The sequence below is a fragment of the Prunus dulcis genome, chromosome 2, assembly GCF_902201215.1.
Source record: "Prunus dulcis chromosome 2, ALMONDv2, whole genome shotgun sequence".
Lineage (NCBI taxonomy): Eukaryota > Viridiplantae > Streptophyta > Magnoliopsida > Rosales > Rosaceae > Prunus > Prunus dulcis.
In genome coordinates this window covers 19,385,131-19,409,366 of record NC_047651.1, presented here as the reverse complement: position 1 = coordinate 19,409,366, position 24,236 = coordinate 19,385,131, and the positions used below count along the sequence as shown (strand labels likewise).

The window sequence follows — 24,236 nt, the reverse complement described above, 5'->3', positions numbered from 1 at the left end:
TCCCTGGTCTACAGAATTTCCACTGCATCACAAAATCGCACCAAACTCTCCAAAATAGTAGACTTCCCCATTCGGGCAACCTCATCCACCTGATCAGCAGATGACTCATACGCCAACATTCGTATCACAGCTGTGAACTTTTGCTCGGGAAGAAGTCCCAAATTTCCAGCACAATTTGTCTTTTGAACAAAGTATTCATCATAATTGCAAAAATCATGCATGACATTATTGAACAAATGGGGTTGCATTCTATATCTCGCTTGAAAATGAACATCAGAGTACAGAGAATGTGGGATAAAATAATATTCCAGAAGATTCTTACCCCAAAAATGTCTATGTCTGTCCACATTCGGGCCACGACCTTCTCGTGAACCACGGCGGCTCTAGTTTTCTTCCTTCAGCAAAGCAACTGCTATGCCAAGTTGCTTATCTAGTTCTCTCTGCGCCCTTTTGCTTGCAGCTCGTCTACGCATTCTTTCTCTAGTTTCTCACTCTTGCCTCTCCAAAACCTCTTGCATGTCTGCCATTGAGAATGGAGAATGAAATCTAAAATATGAGAAATGGAAATGTAGAGAAGATCTGGTGTGGGAGGTATGAGCTGAGCCTCTGGTTTTATAGAAAAATTTAGGCAGATAGATATGACACGTGGCACAATCTTAGAGGGTGAAAATCTTATATGAAATTTGAAATTTGAAATTTATCTGAAATTTGAATTTCGAAATGTATATGAAATTTGACATTTCAAATTTATCTGAATTTTGAATTTTGAAATGTATTTGAAATTTGAAACCGAAAATCTTATCCGATATGAATAGTATTGACACGTAGGAACCCAAAAATCTTATCCGAAAATATCATCCAAATTAATTGTTTAAGTAAACAAAGTTGTGAAAAAAATAAAAAAATGAATAGTATTTGCCATGGCAAGCCTAAACTACTGGAAATACACTTTGCTCGGGGGCTAAGGCAGCCACTATTCACGTGAATAGTAGCTGCCGTAGGGCTCCTCTTGCCATGGTAAGGGGCTAACTGCTGGAAATGCTCTTAGTGGACCCAAAATTTTGTCCATGTTGTGTGTACTCAGTGGGTTCTTAGTAGCCCAAATGGAACTGTGTGAGAACTTTAAGGGCCAATTTAACATTGTTGTGATGTGAAAATAATCTTTGTCAAATTTGATGTGAGAGATATCAGTTGTGAGAATAAGCAGTTTGGTGTTTGGTAAACTTTTTGTTAAAAGTGTTGTTGGTACTGATTCCCACATAATCAGAAAATGATTCCAGTATAATCATTAAAACCAGCGCATCTTCGAAACTGATTTCTGCATAATTAGAAAATGAAGGCACCTCATTAGCTGCTTTCCCTCATAGCTTTCTCTCACAACAATTTTTAACAATAAGTGATTTTCTCATAGTTTACCAAACTAGTTGGGTTTCCCAAATTTTTTTAAAAATCACTTATCGTCCCAAATAAGTAATGCCAAACGGGCACTAAGTATCAATCAATACCATTATCATCGCATTTAGTAATAGAGATTAACTACCTTAAGCTTGAAAAAAATTATATTGTGGAAGTGACCATCTACACTTAGAAAAAAGCTTTCTTGTAACGGGAATAATACTGTTTTGTTATTTTCGACTAATAACACAATGACACATGAAAAAATTATCCTACTGCCATTGTGTTATTGGCCGGAATAGCTAAAAATGATATCCCTTGCATGAGAGTTGATCTCCTAGTGCACATATGAACATCTCAAAGAACAGCACTACAAGAAAAATTCTATAAGATTATAATGATATTATACTAATATTTGCCTAAATATTTTGACATATATTTATGTGATTCCTTCAATGTTTTCCGTTATCAGTGGTGGATATTGATAAAATTAGATTTTTTTAGCACTGATCAAAATTAAACCAAATTTTAAATTTTTTAGACTCCGGAAATCGGTTGCCAAACTCAGAAAAGTTCGTTCAATCCGTCCGTTTGGTTTAGCCGAACCAAATGGCGGGCCTAAGGCTGAGATGGTTCCCCCAGCCAAACTCAATGCCTCTATATACTCTTTCTGTGGAGTTTGTGCGTTTGCCTTCGATTTTTGAACCATTCCCATCCACTAACGAAAACTATGCCATCTCCGGCCATTGTCCGGCGAGCTATTGGAGTCTCAGTCACCATCCATTGTCTTCTCGAAAGCTCTCAATCCGCCATGGCTTTCTCAGAAGGTACGCTTTCGCTTCCCTTTGGGATTGATTGGCCTTGTTCTTCACTCCGTTTGTTTGCTGATCAGAAAATTTTAAGTATAAATAAATGAATGTGTAATGATTTTGAGCTTTTGAGCTTCGAATTTGATGAAGAAGAGAACTGATAAACTTCATCTGAACTGAGGAAATGATGAAGAAGCTCATATTTCAACATTCAAAATTAATTTTCTTTTCTTGTTTTCATTTTCTCGGCAACCAAGCAGATGGCTAAAATTTGCACTAATAGCTTCAGTGCATTTGAAATTGAACTGCTTAATTGTTACCAAAAAAACAAAAACAAAAATCAACTGCTTAATTCTGCCTTGGTTTCTTCTCAGCTGTTTTTGACTAGTAATGGAACCACACTCATCTAGGGAAGATTTGGCCATCAAGGTAACAGAGCTGGGACTCTCTTTTTGTTAAACTTAAAATTGAAATTGTTTAGTAATAGCAAAGTAGCTGAATTTCTGGATTTTTGTTGATGGCAGGCAAGAAAGCCATATACAATTACCAAGCAGCGAGAGCGATGGACACATGAGGAGCATAATAAATTTCTTGAAGCCCTGAAGCTCTATGGCCGAGCATGGCAGCGCATTGAAGGTTAGGACACATTGGCTTTGATTTTATCTTAGCCCATTTGTTCATTTCTTTACTTACCGCTATTGCGAAAGGGTTGGACGTCGATTTGTTTGCATTTATAGTCTGAGTTTCTTGTTAGCCTTCAGCTGAATCTGCTAAATATCTCTTTTTACCAATGACTTGAAATGTTTTTTTATTTTTTTATTTTTAAACTTCTGTTTTTGATTTGCAGAACATATTGGAACAAAGACTGCTGTACAGATCAGGAGTCATGCTCAGAAATTCTTTTCCAAGGTCAATTGGTACCTTCTCACCTCATGGTTATTTGAGATGTGTAATTCCGCCGGCCTATTGCCGGTTTTTCCAAAAATATTGATCCTTTAATTTGCACTTTAGGTTTTATACTGTTTACTTAATGTTATATCTTTACTATGAATCACATCACCATTTGTTTCATACAAAGTTAATTGGTAATTCAACAACATTAAATCTGGTGGGATAGGTTAGATGCAATCAAGTTCCACTGATTATGGGCGCACCTCATTTGGAACCTCTTTGCCACTGACAACCTATAGTGAGGCTAACTGTGCACAAGTTCTTGAGGGTATCAATAGACATCCTTCTTTTTTTGGGTACATAATATAGGTTTAAGTTAACTAATGATGCTTGAGCTTTCACCAGAGTATCTGAGATATTCCACTCCATTCTGTCTTGAATCAGACCACTAGTTTTGGTGTCCGGTAAAACTATATAAATTTAAATACGAAGACTGACAAGAAATTGTTTCACTACCAGCTAGAGAAGGAGGCACACGTTAATGGTGTTCCCATAGGACAATCAATTGGCATTGATATTCCGCCTCCACGTCCCAAAAGAAAACCAAGCAATCCTTATCCTCGAAAGTCTAGTTCAGCTGCATCGATATGTGACACATTGCATGTGGGAGCAAAGGTTGGAAAACTTTTATCATCAGCATCTTCTTCACGCTATAAACAAGTAGTGGACTTGGAGAAAGAACCACTTCATGAGGTTATCATTTTTATCATAGATTTCTCTAATACATAGCCGTCTCTTGTTCTCGTGCTTCTATTCTTAAGCATGTAATATTACTTGACCTACGACTTCTTTATGATCAGAGACCTTTTGGAGATGAAAAGGCAAATAATGCAGAAAATCAGGTAGCCAATTGCACAGAAGTCTTCACCTTGCTCCAAGATGATCATTGCTCTGTTTCTTCTGCAAACAATAATTCCATACCCTCACAGGTAGCATTCGGAAATGCTTGCACTTTAAGGGATGCAACAAATGAATTTCATGTCACTATTAAACTTAAAGGAAATCAGAATTTGAAGAAAATTGATGCCAAAATGATAGTTGGCGATAATGGCACAAGTGGAGCTCCGAAGTCAGGGAACACTAATAATGCTTTTCATAAGGAGTTGGTTCAAGGTGAGAAATTTTCAAGTCTTATTGTGTCTTCTCTGTTACAAAATCCTGCAGCCCATGCTGCGGCTAGCTCCACAGCCGCATTTTGGCCTTACGCAAATGCGAAAAATAGGGAAGACCCCCCAAGTATGGCAGCAATTGCTGCTGCCACTGTAACCGCTGCAACTGCTTGGTTGGCAGTCCATAGACTGCTTCCTTGTCAAATTGATTTTAGCTGTTCTCCCATCTCTATGACCCCTCCAGTTCCATCAATGGATACTGATCAAGCTCCTCCAGCCAAGAGAGAGAGAGGAGAGAGTTCTCTGCAAATTCCTTCCTTGCAGGATCAACAACTGGACTCAAAACACACGGAAGCTGTGGAAGCTCAACATTCAAACATTGCAAAGGCTAATACTGATGATAAGAAGGACGTTGCGTCAACTGGAGAAGTTCATGATTCAAACCATGCAAAGAGCAGAAAACAGGTTTCCTTTTATATTGTTTGGTTCTACTAGTCCTTTTTCATCTATTTTCAGAGCTTCTTATCAAACCAAAAAACAAAAGCAGGTTGACCGTTCCTCATATGGTTCCAACACGCCATCCGACAGCGAAGACGAGACAGCTGCAATAGAGAAGAATGAGAAAGGGAAGGAAGAACAAAAAGAGCCTAATACAAGTCACCCAGCTGCTGAGTCTAGTCACCGTCGCAGTAGATGTGTCAGCAACGTGTATGATTCATGGAAAGAGGTCTCTGAAGAGGTATTTGAACGTATATGTTTTGCAATCGGATCGGTTTTGTCCAATTCATCTTTCTCTTATCATGTTAACTGCCTTTGTTAGGGGCGCCTGGCCTTTCATGCACTATTCTCAAGAGATGTATTACCCCAGAGTTTTTCACTTACACAGGACCTCAAGATTAAGGGGCATCAGAATGACGGTATGGAAGACTCAAAGAAAAGTTGAAACGTAAATTAGCCAACAACAAAAAAAAGTTGAAAAACGTTCCAACGTTGTTGAATGGGACCTGACTTTTTACCATATACTAACCATCTAGAAAAGTTAATGTTCTAGGTAGTGCCACATCAGCAATGTTGAAAATTGGTTTATCTTGAAACTAAGAGTTAAAGCTTGACCTTTTATGAGATATTGAAGAACATAAAAGTGGAATTCGATTCCCGCAGATGTCATAGTCCTCCAATTTCTTGGCGAATTTTCACACCTTCTTTATCAGTTAAATTGAAAACAAAATAACGAAACTAGGAATTTTCACAAAGGGACTATTTCGGTCTGTCATGTACGGAATGGGGTGAACTACATAAAAACCAAGTAGGATACCAAAACAAGTTTTTGAATCTTAATGAATTTTAGAACTCCTTGCTTTTAAGAAAAATCAAAAATTTTGAATTCCCAATTTAAATAGGATGCCAAACGCCACTTTAGTTGGTCAAATCAAAAGAACAGTTCTAGCATTTAACTCAACAAAAACAACAACTATGGTAAAATGTGTGAAGATACTTGTAGTATTTTGAAATATCGACTGGTTTTTTAAGTTTGAAGGAGTTGACGCCACAGACGAAATGAAATTGATATGGTTGGAAAGTTCCTACCATAAAGAAAATGTATATATATAAAGAAAATGTGTTATTGGGAAGGTCTCTTAAGGTAATCAAGTTGTTAGGCTGATGCTAGGGATGGCAACGGGCCGGAGAGGGGCCGGATATGATAATACCATCCATGTTCCCGCTCTCCATCCCCGTCCCCATCCTTGAACCAATCCCTGTTTAATAGGTTTCGGGGAATCCCCATCTCCGTCGAGGGACTATCTCTCATACCATTCCCGAATTCCCTTTTTTTGTGTGCATAAAATCGAATGAATACAAAGCAGGTGGACAAGATTCTCCTGAGAACAAATCTCCACCAAAGGCCTCTTTATGAATTTGAGACTTTCAACTTAAACAATATTCTCTCTACACATAAAGAAGCCATTTATCAAGCGCGCGCGCCCACACACACACACACACACACACACACACATATATATATATATATATATATACAAGCCTCACAAATGAATGAAGATGATGATAGTGATGCCACTCCCAAGTCACAGTCATCTACCAGTCAACCAAAGTCATCCAGTCAAAAGACTCCAGCCCCAAAAATGAGGTGGAGTGATTACCCCCCTGATGATAAAATCCACGGCCAAGACCCCTATGATTTTAGCCCTCTTGATTTGGGTGAAGATTAAAGATGCCAACATCATGAGCCCTGAGACAAAGCATTTTGAAATATTGGACTTGTGCTTCAACAGTCTGATAGCCCGTGCTCCTTTAGTCAGATTCCCCGACAAAGTAAAAATCACAGCACTCAGTAAAAGCAAAAGCTTTCGCATGCTTCTACAGTCACATTCCAGAGCATCCGAAGTTGCCAGTTCATCCAAAATTGCTGTAGTCTACTAAGTCTACTTTTATTTGCCTATTTAAGTCGGCTTCGGCCTTAGTGTTGAGCAGAATGTAATTTAGTCCACATTCTTTTCTTAGTTTCAAAGTTCTTTCAGTATTAATGCTCTGAAGAACTAAGTGCTGAAACAAAGATTTTGTAAGTGTTTTGCATTCTGCAAGTTATCAATAATATTATGAGTATTTTGAGTAATGCTATTTTTAATTGCATCTATTTCCATCTATTCATTAATTTTTTTCATGCATTTATATATATATATATATTATAGAGAAAAAAGATTACGGTGGACTTATAATCAAAACTTGAGATACAATTTAAATACAGAGAGACTTGAGACTAGAGATACAGAGAAGATTAGGAAGAATAGGAGCAGAGAGAGAGAGAGAGAGAGAGAGAGAGAGAGAGAGAGAGAGGTGCGGTTGGAGACTAGAAAAGATTAGGAAAAATTAGGAGAGGGAGGTTAACTTAGGGTTAACTTAGGGTTAAACATAAATATTATAATTATATATATATTTATTTAAATATAAACATATATATATTCAGGCTGGGTTCGGGGACAGGGACTCCAATACCATCCCCGCCCCATATCTGTCAGGGATTTTTCAAGTTCGGGAATCCCCGTACCCAATACCCGTTTTGCCCCGAAATCTCTCCCCATTAGAGTCAGGGACCCGCCCCCGCGAGAATTTCTGCCATCCCTAACTGATGCCATGGATTATTTGAAGCAGCTGAATTGAATTTTCTTTTACTATTTTTAGATGCTTCTAAAATAATTTGGGTCAAAAAGTGAGAGCGTACTTATGTGGTCGAATTGTAGAATAGGGGGAGGAGTGTTAAGTGTTGAAAAACAGGATGTTTTTATGGTCAAATAAAAAAAACATGAAGTTGAGACATACCAAAAAGATATATATATATATATATATTTTTAAAACCTTTGATTTTAGGATAATACCATTCTGTTTTGATTACTCATAATCATTCATTTTCTGAGTCGCCATTTAAAGATTATTTTTGCAAGTGGAGATTCGTTAATTACAATGAGTTGGATAATGAAGTGCACCCAAGATGCGAGATTTACAAAGAGTAATACTACTCTTACGACATTTGTATACCACATTCTCATACCACCTTATGTGGCAGATGAAGTGGACATCTACATCAATTAACAAGTGTCAATAAATCATAAAAGAAACGATAATGTAAAATTAATTTTAATTGATGTAGTTATTCATCTCATCTGCCACACAATGTGGTATGAAAATGTGGTACACAAAGATGATAAGAGTAGCATTATTCATTTAGATTTTACAAATTGCGAATTAATAACTTTAAAATAAGAGCTATGAATAAATAATTAAAGGATAGCTCATGAATTTTCCACAATTATAGAATAACTCTAAAAGAGATAGGATAGGCTCAAAGAAACAGAAACAGAAACTAAAGTATTAAATTACTTGTAAACTCGTTGAAATATCCTCTTACTAGATTCTATAGCAATTGAAACTAAACTAACAAATTACCTAAAAAGATCATTGAAATGTTCTCTTTCTAGATTGTTTAGCAATATTAAATACTTATTCTAATTTTGTATAGAAACATTGCCAAACTTGTTCATTCATTCATGCCTAAGGTTACATATAAAATACAATATTCAGATTTGGCGAGCCAATGAGAATGCAATAATATTAAAGAATAAAACTATACTTTGTACCATTAATTTGAAATCTTATGACATCTTACATCTATCGGATTTTGAATTAATAACGGATTCGATCAGTAAATATGATACATGTAACATTATATCTCAAAGTAGACAAAACACACAAGAGGATCCTGTAATTCCACCCCTTCACTTATTTCTCTTGTCTTTTTCTTTATTTTCTTTATTTTTTTTTTCGTTTGAAGATATTCACTGACCACCTTATTACCTTTCCTCCCGCACAGGGCCACCATACCCAACTTAAAGAAATATTTGGAGATCAAACCGCAAGCAGCAGCAGGGATCCTTGAAAACTTTGAAAATTTGTGTTGTTACAACAATGGCTGCCAAATTATTATCCGATCTTGCCTCTGGTGTGACTTGTGTTCCCTCCAACTATGTCCGGCCTGTACATGATCGTCCAAGTCTCGACCAAGTCCAGCCCTCCGATCACTCTATCCCTCTCATCAATCTCCACGGTTTCGACGGTTCGAGGTGCCATGAAATAATCAACCAGATAGGCCTTGCCTGCCAAAATTATGGTTTCTTTCAGGTAACACATAATTAAGCACGCATTATTAATAAATTCTTTTTGATTAAGGTAAAAATGTAATTTAATTATTTCATTGTAAAATTAAAATATTTGAGGTCCAAAACCATGCAATTGAAGATGCCGTGATCGACAACATGTTGAAAGTAGCAAGGGAGTTTTTTCATCTGCCAGAAAGTGAAAGGCTCAAGTGTTTCTCCGAAGACCCGTTGAAGACCACAAGACTGTCCACCAGTTTCAATGTCAAAACTGAGGAGGTCTCTAGCTGGAGAGATTACTTGAGACTCCATTGCTACCCTCTCGAGGACTACATGCATGAATGGCCCTCCAACCCTCCGTCTTTCAGGTCGGGCGTTCGAAATTTATGTTGTCCGACAAATACTTATGATAATGTAACGTACACTTAATATGTTAATTATGTTATGAGACTGTTAATCTATATTGATTAGGTAAACCTAACATGTCAAATATTTGGCAAATTAAGAGCCTTCTCTAATTAGATTTGAAATTTTGCAGGGAAGATGTGGCTGAGTATTGCAGGAATGTCAAAGGATTAGCAGAGAGACTTCTGGAAGCCATGTCAGAAAGCTTAGGCTTAGAAAAGGATTACATGAACAGGGCATTGGGGAAGCATGGGCAGCACATGGCCATCAATTACTATCCCCCTTGCCCTCAGCCGGAGCTGACCTATGGCTTACCTGGTCATGCTGATCCTAATGTCGTCACCCTTCTCCTTCAAGATGACGTGGCAGGCTTACAGGTCTTCAACAATGGCAGATGGGTTGCAGTCAAGCCCATGCCACATACGTTCATTGTCAACATTGGTGATCAAATCCAGGTCAGCAAAATCATCCCCATTTATTGAACCTATTCAATAATTTATGGGAAAGAATTCGACCCGTGACGCAATCTCAACCAGTGATGGTTAAATTGACGCGTATGTACCATTGGCTTGCATGACTGACAAGTGTGGGTAGCCATGAAAACGATGAAGGGTCGAAAATAGTGTTTAGGGCAGGAAGTGGCAGAGATCTGAGTCACAAAAATAAGCATATACAATACAGCCAGATCCAGGCAGATAAAAAATGCTTTAAAGTGCGTAAATTCATATGATGTTGATCAGTTACATGAGATGAGATCATCACCAATATCATCAGCCTTCTTAAGTGTTTTTTCTTTTCTTTTTTGTATAAGCGATACTCTAAATTATAAGGGAGAGAGTTTTTTTCAAACACACAACCAATATGTCATGGGAGTTCGAATTTGAAATCTCAGACATACATGTCAAGGTCTTTTTTCACTCGGCTAAACTCCATTGACAATATTTTACGTGTTTAAGTAGGTCTTCATGATGCCTGAATTAAATCAATTTCAACAAATTTTTGGGTTGGACCACATAGAAGCTTCTTCACGTGTAAGTTCCCTATAAAATATATAAATGTTCCAGCAATTTGCATTGGACCGTCACTGATTTTCATGGCTGTAGTCAACTATGAATAAAGAAATAGTACCAGCTAGCAGCATTTACTTTTTTGTTTACCCAGGGCAAGTTCTAGTTTATTTTGTCTTACTGGGAAAAATCTTTCTTAGCACTGTGTACTGTTTTGTTACCCTAAACTAATAACACAATAGAAAATTTACTAAATTTTATGTGAATTTTTTGTTCAGGTTGTTAGTAATGATCGTTATAAGAGTGTACTCCATCGAGCAGTGGTGAATTGCGACAAGGAAAGGATCTCCATCCCAACATTCTATTGCCCATCGTATGATGCTGTGATGGAGCCAGCCCCCCAACTTGTTGATGATCATCATCCTCCCCTTTACAGGAGGTTTACCTACGCTGAGTTCTATGAGAAATTCTGGGACAGAGGCCTCAACACTCGATCCTCTTTGGACTTGTTTAAGACTACCTCTCATGCTTAATCATTTCATTAAGCTCTCAATAATCTCTTCCCATGCTGTTGTTGTTGAACACTCTCAAACCTTCTAATTACTAGTATTAATTAATAATAACTGCAATTTCAGTGCTTTGGGTCTTTGTTATGAAATTGTTAAGAAATAAAATAGGGCATATCATGTGAAAGAAAAAAAATAGAACAAACTTAAGGCTAGCTGTGCATAGAGCCCCTAAAGAGAGCTTGGCATTGTCAACGAGGATTGATTGAATTGGTAAGAATTGTTTTCTTCGTTATCCAAACTTAAGTTTAAGTCATGCTGTCGACAATCTCTCTTGATGAGTAATCTATAAAAAAAAAAAAAAAAGAGGGACTAAGATCCTCTCTATAAGTCATCAAAGAGACCTTAGTATGTCTTGACACTACTACAAAAAAGCAAAAAGACGACGGTAAATCACCGTCGTGTATTCGGTTTTTCAATGGTCGTGGAATCCACCGTCATCTTTTCCCTCATAAACCACGACGCTAAATCACCGTCGTTGTTAAAATATACAACGTCATCAACAAATACAAAACGACGTCTTTGTACTGCAAAAAGATCTAAAAAAGCAGTCGAGGATGAGAATAGGCGACCAACTCTCTAAAAAAACCGTCGTTAAAAAGGAAAAATATGACACATATTAACAGAACAAGGCCGCAAGATAGACATACAACGGCGAAAATTAAAATAAGACGCCGTTAAATATCATTTTCACGACAATAAAAAATATGACGTCTTTAAATACATTAGAAGACGACGTTATTGATTCCTACTACGTCGCCTATATAAAAACAGCCGTCGTAAAATAAATTTTCCACTTCGATTTTTCTATAAAAGATGACGTGGAAATAGTTGTCAGTGTCATTATTTACGATGTATGTATTTATAGAGTAGACGTTGAACAACGAAACAACGTCGGTTACAAAATATGAGAGTCGTATTACAAAATTTATACGTCCTATTTTCAGAAACAAACAACGACGATAAATATTAGGCGTTGTTAAATAAAACAACGTCGAAAACAAATAAAAACAGACGTGTTTAGTCTGCTAAAGTTTTAAAAAATAGTCGAGGATGAGAATAGGCGACCAACTCAAACAAATCACCGTCGTTAAAAAGGAAAAATATGACACATATTAAAAGAACAAGGCCGCAAGATAGACATACAACGACGACAACTAAAACACTACGCCGTTAAATATAATTTTCACGACAAGAAAAAATATGGCGTCTTTAAATACATGAGAAGACGACGTTATTGAAATCTACTACGTCTCTTATTTACAAACAACCGTCGTGAAATAAATTTTCCACTTCGATTTTTCTAAAAAAGATGGCGTGGAAATAGTTGTCAGTGTCATTATTTACGACGTATGTATTTATATAGTTGACGTTGAAATGCGAAACAACGTCGGTGGCATTTATATAGTCGACGTTGTATTTATATGTATTCATTACTCACGGCGCACTTATTAATGTAGACGACGTTGAACTTCTAAACAACGTCGGTTCCAAATAAATGAGAGCCGTATTACAGAACATATAGACGGCGTTGATTATGATGAGAGCCGTATTACAAATAACGTCGTTTAATTGATATTAGACGGCGGTTATAATGAATTACCGTCGGAATTCATTTCGTTCCTCTTCGTTTATAAAAGAACTTGCGACGTGGAAAATGTATGATGACGTCGTATTTTTTAACGTTCAGATTATTTATCTCGTTTTTTAGACGTCGGTATTATGGGATTGGAGTCGTGTTATTTTGAATTACATGGCGGTTCTTAATCCTTCCCCGACGTGATATCCTGAATAATTGCTTCACAATAGCGTCGTGGTTCTTCATTGTTACGTTGCTTTAAGGCGTCGGTAAATATGCTGAATAAATGGTTAACCATAACGTCGTGTTTTATTTGAACAGACGTCGTTTTTTATGCAGAATATAATGATGTAATCTGGAACCAATATTTTTTGCACTGATTGTTTTGTGGCCAAAACCTGTATAATGAAAGTGAAGAAATCACATTACAATATATTACAAAATTAATGTCATACACTGCCAATTACATAAGCATCATTCAATCCATATATCTTCACACCCATCTCGAATATTTTGACCACCTAACTCACCCACCAGTTCATCAAATGTGTCAACATTTGGCATCCCTCTAGTAAATGGCTCACACTCAATTATCACATCACCTAAGACTTCATCACCAATAACATCATTATATTCTCTATTAGGCATTGATAACACTACCGACCAACCACGATGCATCGGGTCGTCAACAAAAAATATTTGTTTGACTTGAGAAGCCAAAACAAATTGGTCATTCCTATGTCCAATTTTACTCAAATCTACAAGGGTAAATCCAAGTTCGTCGACTACAAGACCAGAACTATCTATCCAATCACACCTAAAGACTGGGATTGTAAACTTTTGGTAGTCAAGGTCCCAAATTTCTTGAATGACACCATAGAAACCCATATTTGAGAGAATTGGGTTTTTATCCTTGGCACTAGCAACTTGCATGGTATGTGCAAGTAAATAAACTCCACTATTTTGAGTTGTCCACACATCATCTTGTGCCTTGATATTGAATTTAATACCTTTAATAAGATAGCTCCTATATAATGGCACTGCCATGTTTGGACCAACTGCTAGCCACCTTAAATTTTCTGATACGCCATGATTGTCTTCCTCAAGTTCACTTTGAACCTGCAAATTAATCATATCTTAATTCAATCTAACATAGAAATAAGAAGAAAATTAAAAAAGAAATATGTTATTCAACAACATATACCTTGAAGCGTAGCCATTGAATGAAAGTGCTATTGTGCTTATCCTGCAGCCACTTTGTTCTCTTTCTAAATTTTGGATAAGCAGTCTTGATGTGGATCATATGTTGCCTACATGACACGAAAAATTCAAGCATTACGGTCCCAAATATATAAGATAAACATAAGAAATAATTTAAAATGGAAACTTAAAGAATAAAACTCATACGTACTCGATATAAGGTAGGACTTCCTCCGTATTCTCCAAGACATATAGATGTGCTTGATTCAACAGGTCCTGATCAACTACGCTCACTGTGCAACCTGATAATGGCTTTGAAACTCCCATCTTTTGGCTTGAAGGCACTCCAACTGTACTAACATCAGATAAATGCTGAGTACAAAACTCTACCGCTTCTTCAGCTATATACCGCTCAGCAATGCAACCTTCGGGACGAGTACGATTCTGAACATACCCCTTCAGCACTTTCATATATCTTTCAAACGGATACATCCACCTAAAATATATCTTTCTAACATATATATGAAACCAAGCAAGAAACCAACATATACATGAAACCAAGCCTGAAAACAATAAATCCATTCCCAATGCAACATAACAGATAATGTAATCCATGAACCCATTAAACAGAAAATCCATGAACCCATACCTATAAGCACATTATTAACAGATCGCAAAGCATATACCTAAAACCCTTTAACAAAACAACCTAATATCATTCAATGAATTTACAAAGGGAAGATAGGGTTTGTACTTACAGGTTGGACGAGCTCACAGATTCGACGGAGCCTGGAGAGTGCAACTTTTAATTAGAGCAGAAGTGAGAGAGCGAAATGTTATGTTGCGCGAAATCTGAAAATTTTAGGGTTCAGGGTTAGAAGTATAAGAATAAGAGCCAAATCTAAAAAATTTAGTCGCGCGAAAATTTTTAGAGAGCGCGCTCTTTAAAACGTCGAAAGAAAAACCATGGCGAAAGTTCTACAAGAACCGACGTAAATGTAATATTCCACGACGGAAACACTGAACGTAACGCCGTTTATTTTGACGCTTCATTTTTCGGATTAATTTTAAATTTATTTTAAATATTTTGATATAAAGACGACTGAAAAACCACGTCGGGGTTAAGAAATTGAAGACGTTGTAAATTATAATAGACGACTTACATATTAAAATGACGTTGTTTAAATTAGAAACCATGTCGGATATTTTACTGCACGACGTAACATATGTATTCCACGACTCAACCACCGTCGTTAAAAATTAATACCCTAAACCCTTAAAACTAAATTATATAATTTAAAATTTTAAGTTTATAAAAGGGTTTATGGTTTTACAGCCTAATATATACCCTATACTACCCAAAAATTATACTTTAAAAATAAACCCCAATAAATAACAACCCTAATCTCTAAACCCTAGACTCTAAACCCTAAACCATAAAACTAGAAGTGATTTTATGACTCATCAAAACAATTTTGTTTTGGATGGTCATTTTAAATTTTTGTTATTCAAAATGAATTTTTTCAAGGTTTAGGGGAAGAAAATATATCAATGACTTCATAGGAGTTGACTTTGCATTTTTCTGATTTATTTTAAATCTATTTTGAATATTTTGATATAAAAATAATAAAATATTCTTATCACAATAACAAACCACGTCGGGGTTAAGAAATTGAAGACGTTGTAAATTATAATAGACGACTTACATATTAAAATGACGTCGTTTAAAGTAGAAACCATGTCGGATATTTTACTGCACGACGTAACATATGTATTCCACGACTCAACCACCGTCGTTAAAAATTAATACCCTAAACCCTTAAAACTAAATTATATAATTTAAAATTTTAAGTTTATAAAAGGGTTTATGGTTTTACAGCCTAATATATACCCTATACTACCCAAAAATTATACTTTAAAAATAAATCCCAATAAATAACAACCCTAATCTCTAAACCCTAGACTCTAAACCCTAAATCATAAAACTAGAAGTGATTTTATGACTCATCAAAACAATTTTGTTTTGGATGGTCATTTTAAATTTTTGTTATTCAAAATGAATTTTTTCAAGGTTTAGGAGGAAGAAAATATATCAATGACTTCATAGGAGTTAACTTTTCATTTTTCTGATTTATTTTAAATTTATTTTGAATATTTTGATATAAAAAAAATAAAATATTCTTATCACAACAACAAACCACGTCGGTGTTAATAAATTGTAGACGTTGTAAATGAGAAACCATGGCGGATATTTAACTGTAAGAACCCAAAACAAAATATCTAAAAAGAAAGAAAATATCTAAAAAGTAAAGAAAATATCTTTTAGCGAAAGGACCAAATTGCCATCGCATATTTTAATAGGGAAAAATTTGACTTTTTAATCAAAAAAGAATTTGGGAATTTCTTTTACGCCATTGCGTAGAGCGCGGCGAAAGGAGTTCGTAGACACGGAGTAGACCCGAATCGGAGCCGTAACGAAGGAGATATGGTCTAAAAACCGCGAAGGGCAAAACGGTAATTTGGTCAAAAAGTCAGATTTTTATAGCTCTCTCTCTTCTCCCCCGTCAGCCCTTTCTCTCTCCTCCCGCAGCAACCCTCCCGCGACCTCCGCGCCTTCCAACCGTTCCCCCGGCCACCACACTTGGGGCCGATCTCCGGGACCGGTCCCAAATGAAGCACCACTCGACGGCGAACCATCCCCGAGCCAGCGCCGCCGCTGCCGTGGTCGGTATCGGCCGGAATCCACCATGGAAGCCGACGGTTCGTCCGAATGCCACCCGAACTTCCAGCTCAAAATTCTCCCTCGTTTCTCCACCAAATCGATCGAGTAAGGTATGATTTTTGACCTATTTTTCGTGCTCTAGCTGATGGGTATATGGGCTTCGATCGATTTTAGCGTTAAGGGGTTCAATGTTCGACTTCAAGTTTGGCCGAAACTTCGGACCTTCAAAACTACCATTTCCGGTCACTTTTTGGGGGTAGTCCAAGAACAAAAGTGACTCCAAATTGGGTGTTTTACCTAGGGTAGGAGTTTGGAGTCTCGGTTCCACGATTTTTCGGCACACCCGAATCGCTTTGGACACCCGATCTGCCCCGCGCGTGTGGCGGCCCGTGGGCCAGGGTGATGGCATGGCTATGGCTAGTTTTGGGGTCCTCGTGTCGTCACGAGTGCGTGGGATTTCGCGGATCTCAATTCGGAGTCCGTTTGAGCCCCGAACGGATTTTCTATATCGCGCGATCCGTGGGTGCAGTGTCGTGTGATCGTTGGATCGCGCTGAATTTTGGATATGTCGGTCTACGTGATTTCAGGATCGCGTAGGATTCGACGGGTTGCGAATCGGAGTCCCGGATACTCCGGAATCGCGAACCCTGGGGCTAGGGTTAGGGTTTTAAGCGGTAATGCGATTTTGGCCAATCCGACCGTCCGATTTGGACCAAACTCGCATAACATGGTTCCCGTCCTATGAGAAACCTTCAGGGAAGTCCAGATTGGCCATCGGAGATCTTGGACCCCACGGGTCCCGGGTCGGCCGATCTGACGGTTATCGCTTAGCTGAGTACCGGACCTCCCAAAACTGTTCCAAGCGTTTGAAAAAAGGCTAATGTGGGCATAGGAGTAATTTGAATTGAAAGGCACGTACTTTTAGGAGACGGGGGCAGGGTGTTTTAGTTGAAATTCGTTTTATTCAGCAGTTTATTAATTTAATCTCTCGGGGTAATCAGGCACCAGGAGCCCAACAGGAGTGCAAAAGAGACCTTCGAGGGGTCGAAGTAGCTCGGACCATCTGTGAGTGGACTTTCTTTCATGAATTATTCTATATGAATGAGTTATACAGAGGATTTCTATAAGTAAGATTTTATAAGTGATTTTATAGTGATTTTACATAAATGAGTTTTTATAAATGAGTTTATTTAAGTAAATTTCCTTATTTGATCTTGAGTAAGTTTTATTATGGTTCCGAACACAATTATTACAGTAATAGTTTTATAAATCTGTGCTGCTTATTTACCAGTTATAGAAACAGAGTTTGAGATTGGAATCAGTTGAAATAGCAGCACAATTTGAGATTTCAGATATTAATCAGATTTTCTTTTTTCTAAAGGAATTTATTTTAAACCCACCTCGTACCCATTTTCTTTGGTGATTACCCAGAGTTGGGCCGATGTCTACGGACATCCAGCCCGATTTCAGTTTATGTCAGTGCACTCGACTTTGCCTCACGAGTTTCGGGGACGCTCGGACCGTGAGTGCCAGGATTTGCGGCTCGGCAGACTTGGTGTCCCGAGACCTGCCAGGATTGTGGCTCGGCTGACTCTGTGTCCCCGAGACCTGCCAGGATTGCGGATCAGGCTGACTACGGTCCCCTGCATCCTGCCAGAGCGACTCGAGTGACTTGGTGTCATCGAGGAATCTGCCGGCGGGACAGGCTGATCATAGTCCCCTGATTTCGCCAGTTTGCGGCTCGGGTAGCCTGTGTGACGCCCGAGACCTGCCAGGGAATTGACGGATATGACAGGGGTACAAATTGGTGGTATTTTCGAAGAATTTTGAGTTTCTTTTATATAAGTATGATTTCCAGTTACTTTATATCAGCTTTTCTGATTTTTCAAGCATGGATACCTTTACATTTGTTCAGTTATGCAAGGTTTGAGTACAGAGTTTTTATACACGTTTGATTTCAGCATTTTTATGCAAGCTTTGATTTCAGTAGTTTTGTATGAAACTTCGAGCTTGAATATGACTGATATAGAATGCCTTGAGTTGAATATGCTTGGCGTAGAAAGTACGTATTCAATTTTATTTAGCTAAATTTCTTTTTACAATGGGGGATATTAAGTTTATGATAATTGTTTTGAAGAACATTATTTTTGTCCACTCACATTTTCAAACTGTTTTTCGCCCCCAGGCCATAGAGGTACGCGGAATCCATCACCGGGCCAGTTATAGCTTCCGCACCACCAAGTAAGGTAGAGTTGTAGAAAATCCTTTAAACCTTGAGAACTTGAGAATATGCTCTGATATCCAGTTGAAAAATTTGGAGATTGGAATTGAATTGATTACTGGAAACATTCTGGCTGTTGGGTGAAATATTTGAGATTGTTTGACAGGTGAAAAATTTTGGGTTTGGTCAAAATACAGGGAAGACTCTGCCGAATTTTCGGCAGAAGTCTAAGGAAAATTTAAAGAGAAATTGATGTAAGAAGGGTAAAAAGGTCCTTTGTGCCCGACATTCGCCAGGTGTCGGACACGCACAGGATGTGGCTCGAATTCCAAAGTGAAAATTGGGTCGGGTCCTGTCATTAACTATCCGACGTAAAATATATATTCCACGACTTAACCGCTGTCGTTACAAAGTACTACCCTGAACCCTTAAGAAATTGAAGACGTTGTAAACCATAAACGACTCAATTGTTCAAAGAACGTCGTCTAAATATCCTTTTACGTCGGATTTGTTTAAAACGAAACAACAAAAAACGACGGTTTTTGACTTTATTAGGTCGTTGGAAAAGTATTACACGTCGGTTACGCAATTTGTATGTTTGTTTTTTTTTTTAATTTAAGAAAACCTCAACAAATTTTTACATTATATATTATAGACAAAATTTGTACATTATACATAAATATCAAGTGTTCAATAATTCCCCTATTCCACGTGAAGGCAAACAAACTCTGCCCATTCATTCCAGACTTCATCAATTGCTTCTTGGGGTATGGCGCTTCCTGTTTTCCCTTGGCATACTGCATAAACAATGACTATTAGGGTTTATAAATAAAAAGAAATTCAATCACAGACGACGATATTTTTCATAACCGACGTAGTATATCTATTCAACGACGGTAATTTTACATGACCGTCGTTGATAATACAAAAAACAACGTTAAATGTATGAAGGTAATTTCTTCTTACCTTCTTCTCAAACGCCAAGGAAGGATCCATGATGATGTCCCTCATGAAGCGCATCACATAATACCCGCATTCGACACTGCTGGGTTGCTTTGGTGTGCCTGACAGAGTTTTCCAAATTACTGCTTTACGGCCTGCTCTGGCTATGTGAGAATTATATATTTTTATAGCACTGTTCACGATGTTTTTGCCCTCTTCATCGACCACACGATTTCCGGGCAGAGGATCCAGAAAATAGACGGTTTCCCTCTTTGCTCTCACAATCAGCAAGATCCAATGACGGCTGCACAAAATTAATATAAAAACGACGGTTATTTACAAAAACGACGTATTATAATATTTCACACGACGAAATAAAGTAGCAATCGACGACATTATATATTTATCACGACGATAAATAACTACCGACGTGGTTAGTAGTTTCAAACGACTCAATAAAATAAAACACCGACGTGGTTAGTTTATACGCTGTCATTTATTGAAAATCATAAAAACAAAATCCTGTTAAGGAGACTAACCCTGGATTGTAAGGCATCATGAAAATCTGTTCACCATCAGTCTTCTGAAGTCGAGATGCTACCAATCGTGATCTGTCAGCTATTGTCCCAGAGTTGGCACTAACTGTAGCAGGGTCGATAAAGCCAACCATGCTGCACATATTTGCTTGTTTCAAAAGATCATGTAAGTACCTAAATATATAAAATAATATAAACAAGTCAGCACAAAAAAACACACGACGGTTATGTATAACAAAACGACGTATTATAAAATTTCACACGACGTACTGAAATAGACAAGGACGTTATAATATATTTATCACGACGGTACATACTAACGACGTGGTTAGTTAGTTAAGACGACGCAATAAATAAACCAACGACGTATTATTTTAGAATGACAAACCTCATATATACAGCAACCACAGTAGCTCCTATTTCTTCCATGCCTGCAAATTGTGTAATATCTTCAGGCAGGACGAAGGTATCGCGTTCTAGACCAAACACCTCCTTATCAATTGTAAAGTTCAGGGTCTTATCCTGAGGCACGAGTGTCGTTTCCACATAACGACAAAGGGATTTTAAAGAAGATGGCGCCTCCATATTTGAATAATCAACAACTTTAATAACCTGTTTAAAGAAATAAAAAAAAATGACGTGGTAATTCAATAAAAACGACGGTTTAAGGAATAAAACGTCGTCTGAAAAGAATTTAAACGACGGTGAAAAAACCGTCGTGGTGAATAATTTATTACGTCTTAGAAAAAAATTCCGCCGTCTAAGTTGTAAACAAACGACGGTTTAAAGAAAAATATCGACGTCTGAAATTTTGAAAAACAAATAAAAAAGGCAAAGTTATGTGAACATACCTGGTCGTCATGCTTTTCTTCATCTTCTTTCTCCTTTTCATCTTGTTTTTCTTCTTTCTTCTCTTCATCTTTTTTTTCTTCTTCCTTCTCTTCATCTTTTTTTTTCTTCATTCTTCTCTTCATCTTGATTTCCTTCATTTTTCTGTTTTAAGTAATAAAGAATGTAGAGAAAGTAAAAAAATTAAATTCAAACGTCGTGGTAAGACAAAACACAAGACAGTATGTAAGAATTATGGACGTCTTAAATTATTAAACGATGGTAAATAGTAAACGTCGTGGGATTTATATATTACGTCGGGAATGACTAACACCGTCGTTTAAAAACCACAAAGTTTTAAAAATAACGACGTTTAATGGCGTGTAAAACAAGTAAACTAAATACGACGTGGTATTGAAATACAAACGACGGTTTATTTTTAAAATCGTCGTGGTATGTATTTCAAACGACGGTTTTATTAATAATAACGACGCCTAATAGTTTTTAAAAAAACAGAGAATTCAAAGTTCAGATATGTTACCTTTTCTTCCTGATGTTTCCCATTTTTGGCAGTATCATCCTCAAAATGTAGGGATCTCACATCACCTCCAGAGCAGCTTGCTTTGTCGGACATTGGATTTTTGGGACTTTGGCTAATTCTTGGTTTAAGCATGCTTGGATCAAAATTGGGAATTAATTGGGAAAGTTGACTCAGGAAATGCTCCCTCTCAGCCTCTACCAATTGTTTGGTTCTAGCCTCCATCCTTAAAGCCTCTTCCCTTGCCTTAGCTTCCATCTTTTTATTCTCTTCTTGAAGGAGAACTCTTAAACTGTCCTTTAAACGGTCGTCAAAGCTCATCCTCTGTGGTTTGGGTAAATTGAAATATTGCCTTGGGGAAATCCCAGCACCAACACCTCTCACTCTGCCTGGATGCTCGGGGCCCAAAGCCATGGTCAGCACATCATTGCTGCCAGATACACTGACTTTGCCTTCCGAGAATTGTTTTTGCAATTCATCCTAAAACAAAGATATATAAAAAAAGTAAGAACAAAAAACACACGACGGTTATTTATATACAAACGACGTATTATATAATTTCACACGACGCAATAACATATAAACCGACGTTATTATAACTTATCACGACGGTAGTTATACCGACGTCTTCTATAATTACAGAAAACAGGGTAGTGATTCCTAATTAGACCTTTAACGACGTTTTTTAAAAAGTTTCGACGTGGTAATATCATTCACACGACGCGAAATGAACCACCGACATCTTATGCTATAATTAAAGAAAACAGAGTAGTGATTCCTGATTTAGACCTTTAACGACGTTTTTTAAAAAGTTTCGACGTGGTAATATCATTCACACGACACAAAATATAACATAAGACGTAATAAGAATTATTCACAGTTTAATAAAAATTTAAAACAGAGTGAGTAGGCTTACAATTAATTTTGCTTTCTCTGCCACCTTTGGATCCGGGATGTTACCATGTTTGTCCTGTCTAGCTTTCTTCCATAAGGTAGATCGATCAATTTCTACCCCAGGCATGGTTTCCTCCAATTGATCCTCCAATCCAGCATATCCTTTTCGAGACAATCGATGATTGTACTCGAGTTTCTCCCTAATCTGTGCATGTTGAGAATGCACAGACTCAAAATCTTTTGATAACCTTGAAGCTACAAAGGCATCCCATTGTGCTTTCTCTATGAATTTATATGTTTCAGGGGGTTGGCTTAATTCCTCCCTGTCATTGGTGTATGGAAGGATATAATGCCTCGTTAGTGTAGACTTGAAATCCTTCCATTTCTTGGCAGCATAAGCTAACACAGAGTTCTTGCCCCTTGACCTACCACAAAAGCAATGTCAACTGCTTCCCAAATCTGCTCCTTTATATCCTTGGGGATTTGAGCCCATTTCATGTCCACAAGTGGAACTTTGGAGCGTGCCAACACACCAATGTAGGACTGCATCTCACTATGTGCTTGGCCAATTCCTTTCCCCCTTTTATTGTACTCAACAATTGGCCTGAGTTTCTGAAGTTTTTTCTTCACAACACGAGGCATTGTGCTCATACCTCGACCAGACTTTGAATCATCAGAGATTGTTGTCGTGCTGGTTGGTTCTGCCTCAGCAGATGATGAAGCAAACTTCATCTTCTTCGAAGACTTCATCTTCTTCGAAGACTTCTCTTGAGGAGTTACCATTCCAAGCTCCTTACCTCCATTTTTCTTGGAGCCAGAGTCCTTACTTTGGTGTTGAGAAACCATTTTTACAGACAAAACTGCAAGTGAAAATATTTCAGAAAAAGATTAAGAACACAAACGACGGTTATTAATAAAATACGACGTATGATATGATTTTAAAAGACGCAATGAAATAATCTCAGACGTAATAAATGTTTAAAACCAAGGTAATTAAACAACGACGAAATAATATAAAATAAGACGTAATAATAACTTATTACGTCGATATTTACCGGACGACGTGATAATAAACTATAAACGACGAAATATTTATATAACGTCGTGGTATTGATGTTCACACGACGTCAATAGTAATATACCGTCGCCTATATAAGGATCCAAAACCCTTCTTTCTTTCTCTGTGAATGTTTGATTGCAGATTTGATTTTTCTGAACCATGGTTTTTGTTTTCTAATTTGATAAAATACAAGGCCAAGAAAGAAAGTTTTGGAATCTTATATAGACGACGGTATTTTAATATGACGTCGTGGTATTAACATTCACACAACGTAAAACAATAAGATACTGTCGTCTATATTAGATACCAACCCTACTTTCTTTTTCTTTATATTTTATCAAATTAGGGAAAAACAAAAACCATTGTTCAGAGAAATCAAACCTGCAATTAAACAAGCAAATAAAAAAAAAGACTATAATTTTAAAAACAACTTTGTCAATTTTCAGACGACGCTAGAACGACTGACGAACCGTCGTGGTCTACATATTTAACCACGTAAATAAGAAGCTACCGTCGCCTTATTTAGTTGAGGTAGTTGTCTTCAAAGTTGGAAACTTTCCCTCTTTGTCTGTATATTTTATCAAACTTGGAAAGAAGTAAAATGATTTTGGCCAGAAAAAGGTAAAAAGATTTTTCAAACAAAAAACGTATGAGCATGCAAAACAGCAACCAAAATAGTGAAAATGAAAGCTTACCTTTTGCGTGCAATGAAAGCAAGAGGAAGACGATGTTTAAGTTCAGAGACTACGAAGAAGACGAGAGGAAGACGATGAGATACTCTGACAGTGCTCTGACAAGGAAAAAAGA

At 37.3% G+C, this 24,236-nt stretch overlaps 2 protein-coding genes across 7 annotated transcripts; both read left to right on the top strand.

The window, feature by feature from the left end:
- The first annotated feature begins 1,971 nt into the window (after positions 1-1,971).
- On the top strand, positions 1,972-5,426 carry LOC117618540 (protein LHY-like). Of its 5 annotated transcripts, none has more exons than XM_034348146.1 (9): positions 1,972-2,222; positions 2,579-2,633; positions 2,729-2,840; positions 3,052-3,113; positions 3,615-3,848; positions 3,956-4,268; positions 4,509-4,729; positions 4,809-5,003; positions 5,085-5,426. In XM_034348146.1, exons 2-9 carry the CDS (start codon positions 2,595-2,597, stop codon positions 5,205-5,207), a joined length of 1,299 nt encoding a protein of 432 aa, XP_034204037.1. In that variant the 5' UTR covers positions 1,972-2,222; positions 2,579-2,594; the 3' UTR covers positions 5,208-5,426. The 5 variants fall into 5 exon arrangements, with proteins under 5 accessions (XP_034204037.1, XP_034204036.1, XP_034204034.1 ...); XM_034348145.1 differs by having other exon boundaries at positions 3,956-3,997; positions 4,085-4,729; positions 5,085-5,284; XM_034348143.1 differs by having other exon boundaries at positions 3,956-4,729; positions 4,812-5,003.
- A 3,207-nt stretch (positions 5,427-8,633) lies between these two features.
- Positions 8,634-10,983, top strand: LOC117618541 (protein DMR6-LIKE OXYGENASE 2-like). Of its 2 annotated transcripts, XM_034348147.1 has the most exons (5): positions 8,634-8,956; positions 9,052-9,299; positions 9,470-9,791; positions 10,296-10,367; positions 10,622-10,983. In XM_034348147.1, the coding sequence occupies exons 1-5, from the start codon at positions 8,744-8,746 to the stop codon at positions 10,874-10,876; spliced, it is 1,110 nt and encodes a 369-aa protein (XP_034204038.1). In that variant the 5' UTR covers positions 8,634-8,743; the 3' UTR covers positions 10,877-10,983. The 2 variants fall into 2 exon arrangements, with proteins under 2 accessions (XP_034204038.1, XP_034204039.1); XM_034348148.1 differs by lacking the exon at positions 10,296-10,367.
- The last annotated feature ends 13,253 nt before the right edge of the window (positions 10,984-24,236 follow it).